We start from the raw sequence: 14,764 nt of genomic DNA on the forward strand, positions 1-14,764 counted from the left end.
AGTTGACATGGTGGTGCTTTTAAGCTGATTTCCAAAATAAATTATAGTTCACACAGGTGGACTGAAATACAGAATTCTGAATTATAAAATAGACACATAGAAAATAAACTTATTTTGGATAGACATTTACAAATTATTTGTCCATATTAATTTACTTGGTTGCCCTTTTACACAGAACCTTGATACTACACTAACAACCTGATAATGAAATTTCTAGTCTCACAGCACATCTTTCAGAGCAACTTTTTGATTTTAGTTTTATCTGATAAAGTATTCAAGAGTAGTAGAATTATAAGACAAAAACATCTTGGAAGAAAAACACGAAAGAGTCTTAATTCTGAAGCATTACCTGTTGAATATTATAATTTTATTTTTTAAAAAGATAATTTGATGATTTGGAAAATGACTTCAGTGTAGCCTTATAAATAGAAATGCCAATTTTTGATCCAATCTGTAACATTCATTAGATTTAATTTAATTATTACCATGTAACTTATTTTGTGTTGTTATGTTGTCCATCAGTCCAAAATCTAAAGCCTGGTAAAGTTGTATCCCATTTTCCAATGGGATTCAGTAGGAAAGGCTGCCACTTACCGGTTCTTTAGATACCATTTTGATTTGTCTCTTGCTTTGTGACAGTGTGTGGTCATGTTTCATCTGAAGCTGTTTTTCCTGGTTCTTGGCATGGGAAACGCATACGATTAATAGGAATAGGATGGTGATTTGTGCGATGTCCATTGGCTTGTAGAGAAATCCTGCAGAGAGAGCACTCATATTTAGGTCTTTCGAATACCAGTAGATAAAATTGTTTGATCCATATATTAATTAGCAATTTTAAAAAATTTACTTTGTTACATACAGTAAAATTCCTAACTATAGTGTAAAATACATACCATAAATAGTTAACTATAAAAATACATACACCTGACATTTTTAGTGTACAATTTTGAGTTTAGACAAAGGCATAGAGTCATATGATCAATGAAGATATGGAATGGTTATTATCACCTCCAAAAATTCCCTCACACAGTCCCTTTATAATCAATTCATCACCTACTCCCTGTCCCTAGCATTGGTAGTCTATTCTCAGTTCATTTAGTTTTCCCTTTTCCAAAATGTCACATAAATGGAATAGTAAAGTGTGTGTGTACACATATATACCCTTTTGATTCTGGCTTCCTTCACTTAGTATAATGCATATGCGATATTATGTGTATTTCAGTGGTCTGTTTCTTGTTGCTAAGTAGTAGTCTATTATATGAATGCACCAAGTTTGTTCATCCATTCATCAGTTGAAGGACATTCAGGTTGGATGTCTTTTGCATTTACAAATAAAACTGCTATAAACATTCTTGTAAAGTTTTTATGTGAACCTAAGTTTTCATTTCTCTTGGGCAGATCCCAAGAGGTAGGATTGTTGGGTCATAAGGTAAATGTTTAACTTCATGAGAAACTGCTGAACCATATTCCAAGGTAGCTATATCATTTTGCACTCGCAGCAGCAGTTATGAGCATTCTGATTGCCAGCAGTATTTTCAGATTTTAAATTTCTTTTTCTAATTTTAACCCTTATAATAGGTGTGTAGTGGTATCTCGTATGGTTTTTTTTTTAATTGAAGTATAGTTGATGTACAATATTATATAAGTTACAGGTGTACAATATAGTGATTCACAATTTTTAAAGGTTATAGATAGTCCATTTATAGTTAATTATAAAATATTGGCTATATTCCCTGTGTTGTACAATATATCCTTGTAGCTTGTTTTTGTCATAATAGTTTGTACTTTTTACTCCCCTCTTCCTATATTGCGCCTTCCCCCTTCCATCTCCCCACTGGTAACTACTAGTTTGTTCTCTGTATCTGTGAGTGTGCTTCTTTTTTTTATTATATTCATTAGTTTGTTGTATTTTTTAGAGTCTACATATAAGTGATATCACACAATATTTGTCTTTCTCTGTCTGATTTATTTCACTTGACATGATACCCTCCAAGTCCATCCATGTTACTGCAAATGGCATTATTTCATTCTTTTTTGTGGCTGAGTAGTATTCCATTCTGTGTATATACACTACATCTTCTTTATCCATTCTTCTGTTCATGGACACTTAAGTTGCTTCCATACCTTGGCAATTGTAAATAATGCTGCTATGAACATTGGGGTGCATGTGTCTTTTTGAATTAGTATTTTTGGTTTTTTTTAGATGTATACCCAGGAGTAGAATTGATGGATCATACGGTCGTTCTATTTTAGTTTTTTTGAGAAACCTGCATACTATTTTCCATAGTGGCTGCCCCAATTTATATTCCCAGCAACAGTGTATGAGGGTTTCCCTTTCTCTACATCCTCGCCACATTTGTTATTTGTGTTCTTTTCGATGATAGCCCCTCTGACAGGTGTGAGATGATATCTCATTGTAGTTTTGATTTGCATTTCTCTGATGATTAGTACTGTTGAGTATCTTTTCATATGCCTTGTTGGCTATCTGCATGCCTTTGGAAAAATGCCTATTCAGTTCTTCTGCCCATTTTTTAATCGGGTTGTTTGTTATTTTGATTTTCTTCTCGTTTTGTCAGTGGTTTCCTTTGCTGTGCAAAAAGCTTTGAAGTTTAATTAGGTCCCATTTGTTAATTTTTCCTTTTATTTTCTTTGCTTTAGGAGACAGATCCCAAAAAATATTGCTATGATTTATGTCAAGGAGTGTTCTGCCCATATTTTCCTCTAGGAGTTTCATGGTTTCCGGTCTCACATTTAGGTCTTTAATCCATTTTGAGTTTATTTTTGTGTATGGTGTTAGAGAATGTTCTAATTTCATTCCTTTACACGTAGCTGTCTAGTTTCCAAGCACCACTTATTGAAGAGACTGTCTTTTCTCCATTGTATATTCTTTGTTGCAGAGTGATTGACCATAAGTGCATGGGTTTATGTCTGGACTCTCTATTCTGTGCCATTGATCTATGTGTCTGGTTTTTGTACCAGTACCATGCTGTTTTTATTACTGTAGCTTTGTAGAATAGTCTGAAGTCAGGGAGCGTGATTCCTCTAGCTCTGTTCTTCTTTCTCAAGATTGTGTTGGCTATTTGGGGTCTTTTGTGTTTCCATACAAATGCCATTGGTATTGTGATAGGGATTGCATTGAATCTGTAGATTGCCTTCGGTAATATGGTCATTTTAACAATATTAATTCTTCCAATCCAAGAACACGGTGTATCTTTCCATCTGCTTGTGTCATCTTCATTTACTTTCATTAGCATCTTACAGTTTTCCAACTACAGGTCTTTTACCTCTTTAGGTAGGTTTATTCCTAGGTATTTTATTCTTTTTGATGTGATGGTAAGTGGGAGTGTTTCCTTAATTTCTCTTTCTGATAGTTCGTTGTTAGTGTATAGAGATGCAACAGATTTCTGTATATTAATTTTGTATCCTGCAACTTTTCTGAATTCATTGATAAGCTCTAGTAGTTTTCTGGTGGTGTCCTTAGGATTTTTTAGGTATAGTATCATGTCATTTGCAAACAGTTTCCATTTTTATTTTCATAATGATTAATGATGTTAAGCATGTTTTCATCAGCAGTTTGCCATCTGTACATCTTCTTGAGTGAAGTGTCTTTTCCAAATTTTTTGCCTATTTGTAATTTGTAATTGAATTTGTAATTCGTTTTCTTGATGAGTTTTGGGAGGATTTTACATATTCTAGATACAAGTTCTTTGTCAGATGTATGATTTGCACATATTTTCTCCCAATCTGTGGCTTGTCTTTTCATTCTCTTTATATTGTTTTTTTTGCAGCACAAAAGATTTTAATGTTGATGAAGTCCACTTGATAAATTTTATCTTTTATGGATTATGCTTTTGATATTGTATCTAAGGTTATCTCTGCCTAACCCAAGGTCACAAAGATGTTTTCCAGAAGTTTTATGGTTTTAGGTTTTATATTTAGGTCTGTGATCCATTTTGAGTTAGTTTTTAATAAGTTAGTTGAGTTAATTTTTAATAAACTGTGTGTTGTAGATTTAAGTTCATTTTATATGAATATCCAATTGTAGTAGCACTAGTTTTTGAAAAGATTTATCTTTTCTACATTGAATGGCTTTGAACCTTGAATTGACCATATCTATGTAGGTCTGAGCTCCCTAATCTATACAATGGTGTATGTACCTGTTCTTTCACAATCATACACTGTCTTGATTACTCTTAACTTTATACTAAGTCTCAAAATTAGGTGCTGGGGAGCCTTCCAACTTTTTCCTTCTTTAAAATTGTTTGGCCATTCTATATTTTTGTCAGCATGTACACCAGTGCCTGCTAGGGTTTTGAGTAGGGTGATGTTGAATATATAAATCAATTTGGGGAGAATTGATATCTTAATAGTATTGAGGTTTCCAGTCTGCTTTTTAAGATTTTCTTTGATTTCTCTTGTCAGTGTTTTGTAGTTTTTAGCATAGAGACTCCGTACATGTTTTGTTAGATTTATAACTTAAGTATTTCATGTTTTTTGATAGTATTATAATTGGTGCTTTTGGGGGGTAAATTTTGATCTGTAATTGTTCAATTTTAGTACGTAGATATACAGTTGGTTTCTTGCTTTGAATTTGTATCATATGACCTTGCTAAACTTACTTACCTTTTTTGTAGGCTAGTTGTCTACAAATAGAGGCTATTTTATTTTTTCCTTTTAAATCTATGTCATTAATCTCCTTTTCTTGCTTTATTGGCCTGGCTAAAACTTCCAGTGTGATGTTGAATAGGAGTGGTAGAGCAGACATCTTTGCCTTGTTTTTATCTTAGGGGAAAAACATTCAGTCTTTTGCCATTATCATATTAACTGTAGGTGTTTTTTTTTGCAGATGACCTTTCTCAGGTAAGTTATCTTCTGTTCCTAGTTTGCTGAGAGTTTTACTTATTATGAAGGGATGTTGAATTTTGTCAGTTGCTTTTTCTGCATCTGTTGAAATGGTCATATGGTTCTTCTTCCTTAGTCTGCTATATAGTGAGTTACACTAATTTTTAATGTTGAACTGGCCTTGCATTCCTGGGATAAACCCTATTTAGTTGTGGTGTGTTTTCTTTTTTATGTATTTCTTAATTAGATTTACTAATATTTTGTTGTGGTGTTTTACTTTGACATGTAATTATATTTACTTGTAATGTTTTTTGTCTGGTTTTGCTATCAGGGTAATGCTGGCCTCATAAAATAAGTTGAAAACCTTCCCTTTCTTCTTTTTTCTGGAAGGTATTGTATGGAATTGGTGTTCTTTCTTTCTTTACTGTTTGGTAGAATTTTCCAGGGAAACATCTGGATGTGCACTGTTAGAGTTTTTAACTGCAGATTTAATTTCTTTGATAAATTTAAAGCTATTCAGGTTATTATTTCTTCTTGAGAGAACTGTGGTAGTTTGTGGTTTTTCAAGGAATTTGTCCATTTCATCTAAGCTGTAGAATTTATGGGAATAAGTTGTTCATAGCATTCCTTTATGAGCCTTTTAATGCCTCTAGGATCTATAATTATGTGCCCTTTTTTATTCCTGATACTCATAGTTTGTCCTTTCTTTTTTTTGGTCAGACTGATTATAGCTTTATTAATCTATTTAAAGAACTAGCTTTTGGTTTCATTAAAAAAAACTTAGGTGGTGGTTTTCCATTTAATTGATTTCTGATCTGTTGTTTCCTTCTTTCTGTTTGCTTTGGCTTTGATTTCTCATTCTTTTTCTAGTTTCTTAAGGTGGATATTTAGATTATTGATTTGAATCTTTCCTTCTTTTCCAATACAGGCATTTAATGCTATAAATTTCTAAACTCTTTTTAGCTGTAGATCACAAGTTTTGATATATTTTATTTGCATTTTCATTCAGAACAAAATACTTTGTTTTCTTTTGTGACTTCTTTTACTCATGAGTTATTTAGAATTGTGTTGTTTAATTCCCAGATATTTGGGAATTTTCCAAATATCATCCTGTTACTGATTTCTAATTTAATTCTGTTACATTAGAGAATATACTTTGTATGATTTCACTTCTTTAATATTTGTCAAAGTTTGTTTTATGGCCCAGAATATGGACTACCTTGGTAAATGTTCTTTGTGCATTTTAGAAAGTATAAGGTTTTGTTTTGTTTTTCTACTAATGTTAAGTGGAGTGTTCTATGAATATGTCAGTTAGATTAAGTTGGTTGATAGTATTGTTTTAGGTATTCTTTATCCTTGCTAATTTTCTGTCTACTTGTTCTGTTAGTTATTGAGAGAGAAGTATTGAGATCTCCAAATGTAACTGTGGATTTGTGTGTTTCTCCTTTCAGCTCTGTCACTTTTTGCTTCATATATTTTGAAGTCTTAATGTTAGGTGCAGCATCCTCATTTAGGATTGTTATGTTTTTTTGTAGAACTGACCCTTTTATCATGTTATGTTTCACTTTATCTGGTGTAGCATTTCTTGTTCCAAAGTCTACTTTGTCTGATAATAATATGGCCACTCCAACTTTGTTTTGAAAGTGTTTGCATGGTGTATCTTTTTCCATCCTTTACCATTTAATTTATCTATGTCATTATATTTGAAGAGGGTTTCTAGTACATAGCATAGAGTTGGGTCTTGTTTTTTAACCTGATTTCACCATCTCTTTTAATTGGTATGTTTAGATGATTTACATTTGCTATAATTATTGTAGTTCAGTGTAGGTCTACCATTTAATCATTTGTTTTCTATTTATCCTCTTTGTTTTTGTTCCTTTGTTCCCTCCCTCCTGCCTTCTTTTCTCCTTCTTTGGATTATTTTAAAACATTTTTTTAGTATTTCATTTTATCTATTGTCCTTTTTGTTTGTATCTCCTTGTATTTTTTTTAATGGTTTCAGTATTACAAGAAATATACCTAACCTTAAACAGTCTACTTTGAGTTTATACTTTGCCACTTAAAGAAGAATGTAGAATCTAACAACCATATAGGTACCTTTACTCTCCCTCCTTTATGCTATAGTTTTCATGTGTATTACATCTACATATGTTTAAAATACCGTAAGACAATGTTCATGTTTTTGCTTTCAGTAGTCATACTTATCTTAAAGAACTTAGAAGGACAAAAGTAGTCCATGACATTTACTTAGGTATTTATTATTTCTGTTGCTCTTCCTTTATTCATATAGTTCCAAGTTTCCCTCTGGTATTATTTCTCTTCAGCCTGAAGAACTTTCTTTAGCATCAGGTTTCTTGAACAATACATGTTGTTAGTGTTTCCTGATCTGAGAAAGCCTTCATTTCACCATCATTCATGAATGATATTTTGCCAACTCTGGGTTGATATTTCCATTTCTTTTAACACTTTAAAGATATTGCTCCACTGTCTTCTGTCCTGTATAATTTCTGACAAGAATAATTATTTGAGTCATTCTCCTTTATATGGCATTTCATTTTTCTCTGACTGTTTTCAATATTTTTTTCTTTTCTCTTTGGTTTTCAGTGATTTGATTATCACTGGGCATGGATTTTTTGGTTAGCTCAGCTTCTTTGATCTGTAAATTCATATCTTCAATTTTGGGAAGTTTTCAGTAATTATTTCTTTTGAGTTTTTCTGTATCTATTTCTCATCTTCTTTGGATCTCCAATGATACAAATGTTACTTTTGATATTGTCCCACCTGTCTTAAGGCTCTGTTCATTTTCTTCTGATTGTTTCTCTCTCTTCTTCAGATGAGATCATTTCTATCTTCAAATTTACTGACTTTTACCTCTGTCATATCCATTCTACTATTAATCCTATCTAGTGAATTTTTTATTTCAGATATTGTTTTTTCAATTCTAACATTTCTATTTAGTTCTTTTTTTATAGTTCATATTCACTTCTGTCAGTAGTGTTTATCTTCATCTGGTGGAACATAGTTATAATAGTTGCATAAAGTCTCTGATTGATAATTCTAACATCTGGTTCATTGTTTTTTCCATTGAGAATTGATCACATTTCCCTTTTTCTTTGTAAGCCAAGTAATTTTGGATCCTGAACGTTTTAAATACTGAATTGTAAGAGTCTGGGTCCTATTATAATCCTCCGGAGAAATTTTTGTTTTTTTAAAGCATACATTCAATAGGATATATTCACAGACTATGAGTTCTGTTTTACCTTCTTTGGGTGATATCAGTAAAGTTTTCAAAACCTTGGCTATGCTGCATTGGGGCAGTCTCATGCACGTGAGGTGTGACCAGTATTTGTGCCTATTTTTGTACAGAATATCCAGGAATCTCCCTCTCTAGCTTCTGAGTGGCAGGGGGTTCCCTTTTCCCAATCCTCTCACCAGGTAGATGAGGTTTCTCTCAAGTTGTTGCTCTATATGCCTTCTACATAGTTTCCCAAATGGGGCTAATCTTATGTGCAAGCCAGGAGAGAAAAGAGGGGGGAAAGTAACAGGAAGTCGCCCCCATATGACTTAAATTTCTTCAAGTTTTATTTCCACAAACCGCTTGCTGTTGTTTACTTTTCAGAGCCCTCAGATTGCTGCTTTTTGTATTTTGTCCAGTTTTTAGTTGTAATTATGGGGAGAGATAAGCCACAGTGGGCTTTACTCCATCTTGATCTATCACATTTTTGTTTCTAATTGGCATTTTAAAATATAGAAATGTGAATTGTAAATATCTGTGGCTTAGGTTGTGGCTATGTTTATTTTCTGTTGGTAAACATTATTTGATATTTAAAATAACAGATTCTCTAATTGAAGAAGCTTGATAATTTTAAATGTGGAAGAATGTAAAGCATCTCTTTTGGACAAACAAAACATAAACAGACCATTCTTACCTGTATTATTCACTTGGTTAACACAACTGGTTAAAATAAACAGATACACATACAAACCTTTTCAAAGAAAAAGTGTTGTGAATGGCTTTGAAGTACTGGTATCTGTCTTGTTTTGAAATTGGTAAAGTAAAAACTTTTTTTTTTGGCCACATGGCAAAGCTTGCAGGATCTTACCCATGCCCCCTGCAGTGGAAGCATGGAGTCGTAACCACTGGACCACCAGGGAATTCCCAAACTTGAACTTTTAAAACTTGTGAAATATTTGCTTGAATTAGCTATCTTTTTGAAAAATGTAGAAAGGAATGATAAATTTTATCAGTACCTTAATTTTTCAAATTATGAGTTATACCTTCTAAATTCATTAGGGCTTTTCCTTTGAAAAACAAGTCAACTTTTTTATTGAAGTATAGTTGATTTAAAATATTGTGTAAGTTTCAGGTGTACAGCAAAGTGATTTGGTTATATATATATATAGAATCAAAAAATATATATACATATTTGATTCTTTTCTATTAGAGGTGTTCACAAGATATTGACTGTAGTTCCCTGTGCTATACAGTAAATCCGTGTTGTTTATTTTATATATGGTAGTGTGTATCTGTTAGTCCCATATTCCTAATTTATCCCTCCCTCCCTTTTCCCTTTGGTAATCATAAGTTTTCTATGTCTGTGAATCTGTTTGTTTTGTAAATAAGTTCATTTGTACTACTTGTAGATCCCACATGTGATATCATATAACATTGTGTCTTTCTCTGTCTGACTTACTTCACTTAGTATGATAAACTCTAGGTCCATCCATGTTGCTGCAAATGGCATTATTTCATTCTTTTTTATGGCTGAGTAATATTCCATTGTGTGTGTATGTTTGTATGTATGTACATAACACATCTTTATCCACTCATCTGTTGGTGGACACTTAGATTGCTTCCACGTCTTGGCCGTTGTAAATAGTGCTGCTATGAACATTGGGGTGCATGTATCTTTTTGAATCTGAGTTGTCGTCTTTTCCAGATATATGCCCCGGAGTGGGATTGCTGGATCATATGGTAACTCTATTTTTAGTTTTTTAAGGAACCTCCATACTGTTCTCCATAGTGGCTGTACCAATTTACATTCTCATCAACAGTGTAGGAGGGTTCCCTTTTCTCCACACCTTCTCCAGCATTTATTATTTGTAGACTTTTTGATGATGGGCATTCTGACCAGTGTGAGGTGATACTTCATTGTAGTTTTAATTTGCATTTCTCTGATGATTAGCGATGATGAGCATCTTTTCATGTGCCTGTTGGCCATCTGTATGTTTTCTTTGCAGAAATGTCTATTTAGATCTTCTGCCCCTTTTTTGATTGGTTTGTTTTTTGTTTTTGTTTTTTTTGATATTGAGCTGTATGAGATATTTGTGTATTTTGGAAATTAAGCCCTCGTCAGTCGCATTGTCTTGAAATATTTTCTCCGAGTCCACAGGTTGTCTTTTCATTTTAAAGCAAGTGAACTTTTGATAAATGTTTAGTGATTTCATTTACAAAAAGACATAAATTTAGTGATTTCATTTATATAAAGGTTAATTCCTGGTTAAATCATTTAGGGAAGCATGTTTAAGTAAATTTTATTTTTAAAAGATCTGTTGATATATGGATATGCATACTAATTAACGAGCATAATAAAGTTTTAAATGCTTATAAGGAGACTGGGAAATAGTTTATTCGTGTCCATTGTTATGCCTTTATGATTTTATTTTAAAAAGATACTCTTAAAAGTAAATTTAATTTTTGCACAGAAGAACCATTTAGAGTGGTTTGTTGCAGCATCCATGAATAAAATCTGCTTGTAAATTAAAGTAACAAATTGGTCCTTAAGGTTGTATTCTTTATTTTTTGCCCAAAATGTCACACAAGTAGGAAGGTGATTACAATTACCATTTGAAATATCTTTCATCTTTATATGTAACAGTGTTTGGATTCTTTGGTTCACATTTGGGCTCTTTTGTCCTCTTTACATTAACCTCTGTATGAGGTTTGTTGCTTGGACAAGGGAGAATTGCATTATAAAACTGCAGACTTGGGTCCATTTTGAAATGGTTTATCATTAGCTATTAGGATTGGACACTTGTAAACTTTTAAAAAATTTGCTTTCCTCTCTCCCTTTAAATTAGGTGCTCTGTGGATGTGTATAGTTTTAAATCCCCACTGCAAGTTGGAGCAGAAGGCCAGCTGGCTAAAACAGTTGAAAAAGTGGAATGGTGTTGATGTCTGTCCATGGGAAGATGGAAATCATGGCAGTGAATTACCTAACTTAACCAATGCTCTGCCTCAGGGTGCGAATGCTAACCAAGGTGAGTACACAGTGGTAATCTGCCCACTTTGTATCTACCTAACTGTGCATCTGTGTTTATAACAGTAACTTATAATAGATTTGGGAAAATTATTTTACTCACTTAAGAACTTACTATAACTCACGGACTTAATCTGTTTTGATATGAATGTGTGTGTGTGTTTTAATTTTTATGTGAGACCTTTCTATAACTTTTTTTCATATCCTCAGAATACAGATGGATATAATACTTACATATACTACTAGTATGTGTTAAAATTGCCTATTAATTATTTAGTTTGAATATATTTTTAAAAATCATGGAATGGGTGGGTAGTATATTGTAAAACAAAATATTGAGAGGCTTGAGGAGCTGTGTGTTTTATGTGTGTTTTGGTCAGTTCATATTTGGGCTACCATACAATTTAATCAGTTAAAAATTCTTAGTTTTAGAATATAGCAAGTAAACATTTAATGACTGGGGCTGCAGGAGCATGGGGTGCTGCTGGCATTCAGACCAGGAAAATTCTTTATTGTGAAGGACTGTCTAGCATACTTGTTTCCACCTACTGTAGGCTAATAGTGCCCTCCAGTCTTTGGACAACTAAGGAATGCTCCCAGACATTTTCAGATAGCCTCTTAAGAATCTTGGTTTCTCATTTCTGTACTGGTTTTTGTTTGTTTGTTGTTGTTTTTTTTTAAGCTTCTCCCTCTCTATTGGACCCACTCATTTAGCTCAAGTTTCTCTCATCTTAAAAAATCTTTCCTTGCCCCCATCGTCCCCGCTAGCTACTGCAGAATTTTCTCCTCTCTTTCAGAACCAAATCTTTAAAGTAGTTAACTCTTGCAAATAAACATTTCATTCACTAACTCTGTCACTCTTCTTGTGTAAGTTTGTGCTGCTGCTCCCCCTTTTTTGTGAAAACTTGGAAGACTTTAAAGTTACGATAGATGCAAGGTGGGAGTTAAATGACATCAGAAGGATTCAGGAATCAAGACTGTCATTCTGTTTTCTGGCCCCATCTGGAGTTGGTACTCCTAGAATGAGCTGGACAATGTGCTGAGAATGAAATGTGATGTTAGCATAGTATTTTCAGTCTCTACAAAGAGAGAAAATAATATGTATTACTCCATAGGGACCTGTCCAATCAAAAAGAAGTTTCAGGCCTTGGGAAAGATGATTATCTGGCTCTCCTTTGTCTAGAGATATTTGCCTTGGGAATTCAGTATTTGAAATCTGTCCTATCTTTATTGCCCATGATGATTTTATTTAATAACTTCAAAGAAAATAAATCTACCCCTTCCTTATACCCCAAGTTTTTTTCCAGAAGCTCAGAATTTTCAAGTTGAACAATTCAACATTTATTCTCTTCCATTGCTAGGAAAATGTATGCTTATGTCTCCATAGGCAATAAATTTGATTTTTTTTAACTTTATTATATTTGGAGGTTTCTCTGTGTTTCACTCCCCACCTGCTTTTTTGTGACTGCCATCCTAACATTTTACAGTTTACTTTTTTACTTTCCATTTGGTTGCTATCCCCTTGGTTAAATATGAATATTCCATAGGCTTTAGAAAACTCTTAGGAAGTGGTCCAGCCTCCAGAAAAAAAGAGTTCATTTCATTTATGGTTTGGCCCAGGGATATGAAGTCAGGACTAGTTTCTAAGGGCAATATTTATAGCTGTTGTGCCTAAAGGCACCAGGGCTCCTCCTTTTAGCAGAACACCCACATTCTCCAGAGGGGCTGCCAGAAGAGACATCCCTCCAGAGGGGCTCGGGCGCTCAGCCTGCAGTACTTCCGCTGGAGGGCTGAGCGGGCTGGCAAAGGGAGAACCTTTGGTGACAGCAGAGCCCAGCAGCCATGCTGCTGGGCAGCGAGTGCATGTGGTACAGACCATGGGCAGACTTGGCATGTGTTTGCACATCAGAGTGAAAGTGAGGCACAAATCAGGCCCTGTCTTTGCTGAGATTATTTGTTAGAATTAATTGACAACATTAGAATCCACACCCTTAGAAAGAGTAGTGTGTGTGTTTTTCAAATATACCTGAATGAGAGCCTTTTTTAAACTTTTTTGGTTAAAAACTAATATTATTTTACACTTTATTTAAAATTTTTTACAAATTAGCGTTTATCGGTTTTTAATTAATTAATTAATTAATTTTTGGCTGTGTCGGGTCTTCGTTGCTGCGCACGGGCTTTCTCTCTAGCTGTGGTGAGCAGGAGCTACTCTTCGTTGCAATGCGTGGGCTTCTCATTGCAGTGGCTTCTCTTGTTGCGGAGCACGGGCTCTAGGCACATGGGCTTCAGTAGTTGTGGCACACGGGCTCAGTAGTTGTGGCTTATGGGATCTAGAGTGCAGGCTCAGTAGTTGTGACACACGGGCTTAGTTGCTCCACAGCATGTGGGATCTTCCTGGACCAGGGCTGGAACCCATGTCCCCTGCATTGGCAGGTGGATTCTTAACCACTGAACCACCAGGGAAGTCCCTGTGTTTATCGTTTTAACAATTTGATTAAGATCATCTGTTTCTTTTTTCTGTTATTGAAAAAATCAAAAAAACACAGATATCTAAGATAAAAATTGACCATAATTTTGATACTTAATCAAATCAATTTTTGTTTGTATATCTTTTTAGTCATTGTATATGTACATATTTTTTTTTTGTTTCCATGCTACTATAGAGCTTTATATCTTACATTTTCATTTAAATACCAATAGTATTTAGTCTTTTTTGTTACAATTGGCTGTATCAGACTCTTAGAGCTAACCACTGTCCTGGTGTATGTCCTGTACGCTTCGCTATGCTCTTACAGTCACATACAAACATGAAAAGTTAAGATTTTAATTTTTTCAATGGAATCATACCCCCAGCTTGCTTTTATTATTGATACCAAGTGGGTCAAACAGACAGAACTCTCATTCTTTTAATAAGTGCATAATAATACGTTGCTTTCTAAAGTCTCCTTTTAATTTTAAATTCTGTTTCTATGATTTGAGTTAAACAAAATAAATAAAATTAGAAAGCCATTTAAAAATACTTGTGTGAGATTTGGACTTTGGAATATTTGATTGATTGGCTATAAGAAGTCATGGAACCACTTTCTTGTTGAGTAGGGGTATATTTATTCTGCTCTGCAAAAAGCCCTGGTAGGTTCCAAAGGCTATTAAATGTAGGGCCAACTCTTCCCATTTGCAAAGTGTCCATCCGTCTGCTGCTAACAAGGAGTCTGGGCAGGGGCCAGAACAGATACATCAGTATTTAGGCCTCTCAAATTATGTCATCCATGCATTTTGATATGTCTGCCATTCAAATACAGATGTCTAAGTCCACCTGAGACCAAGCTGAAGTTATGTCTCTTTCTGTTCAAGACCATTCAAAAGCCTTTCAGAACAGCCTAAATAGCTGAATTTGTAGTGAGGTTATCTGTGTTTTGATCTTGACTGCCATTGCCTTGGCGGTGTGACCTTGGCAAGTCACTTTACTTCTCTCAATTTTCAGTTCCATCAGCAGAATAGAGGGGTTGGTCTAGATGAGTTTTCAGAGCTCATCTTGATTCAGTTGTATTTTGATTTTTATGATTTCCTTTATGTCTGTGCTTAGCCAAAGCTCCAGGGAGAGGAAGATGAAACTTTACCAACTAAGGAAGCTCCAGACTTCTCATTTAGTTAAGCCTCAGAAC

General features: G+C 34.1%; 1 protein-coding gene across 1 annotated transcript in view; it reads left to right on the top strand.

The window, feature by feature from the left end:
* The window catches only part of ZSWIM6 (zinc finger SWIM-type containing 6), a 198,730-nt gene that overhangs the window by 163,479 nt on the left and 20,487 nt on the right, over positions 1 to 14,764 (top strand). Inside the window, exon 5 of the mRNA XM_082382194.1 lies at positions 10,924 to 11,103. Coding sequence (XP_082238320.1) covers positions 10,924 to 11,103 — 180 coding nt within the window. The remainder of the gene's footprint in view (positions 1 to 10,923; positions 11,104 to 14,764) is intronic.

This window comes from Balaenoptera borealis (assembly GCF_965194805.1).
Source record: "Balaenoptera borealis genome assembly, chromosome: 2".
NCBI lineage: Eukaryota > Metazoa > Chordata > Mammalia > Artiodactyla > Balaenopteridae > Balaenoptera > Balaenoptera borealis.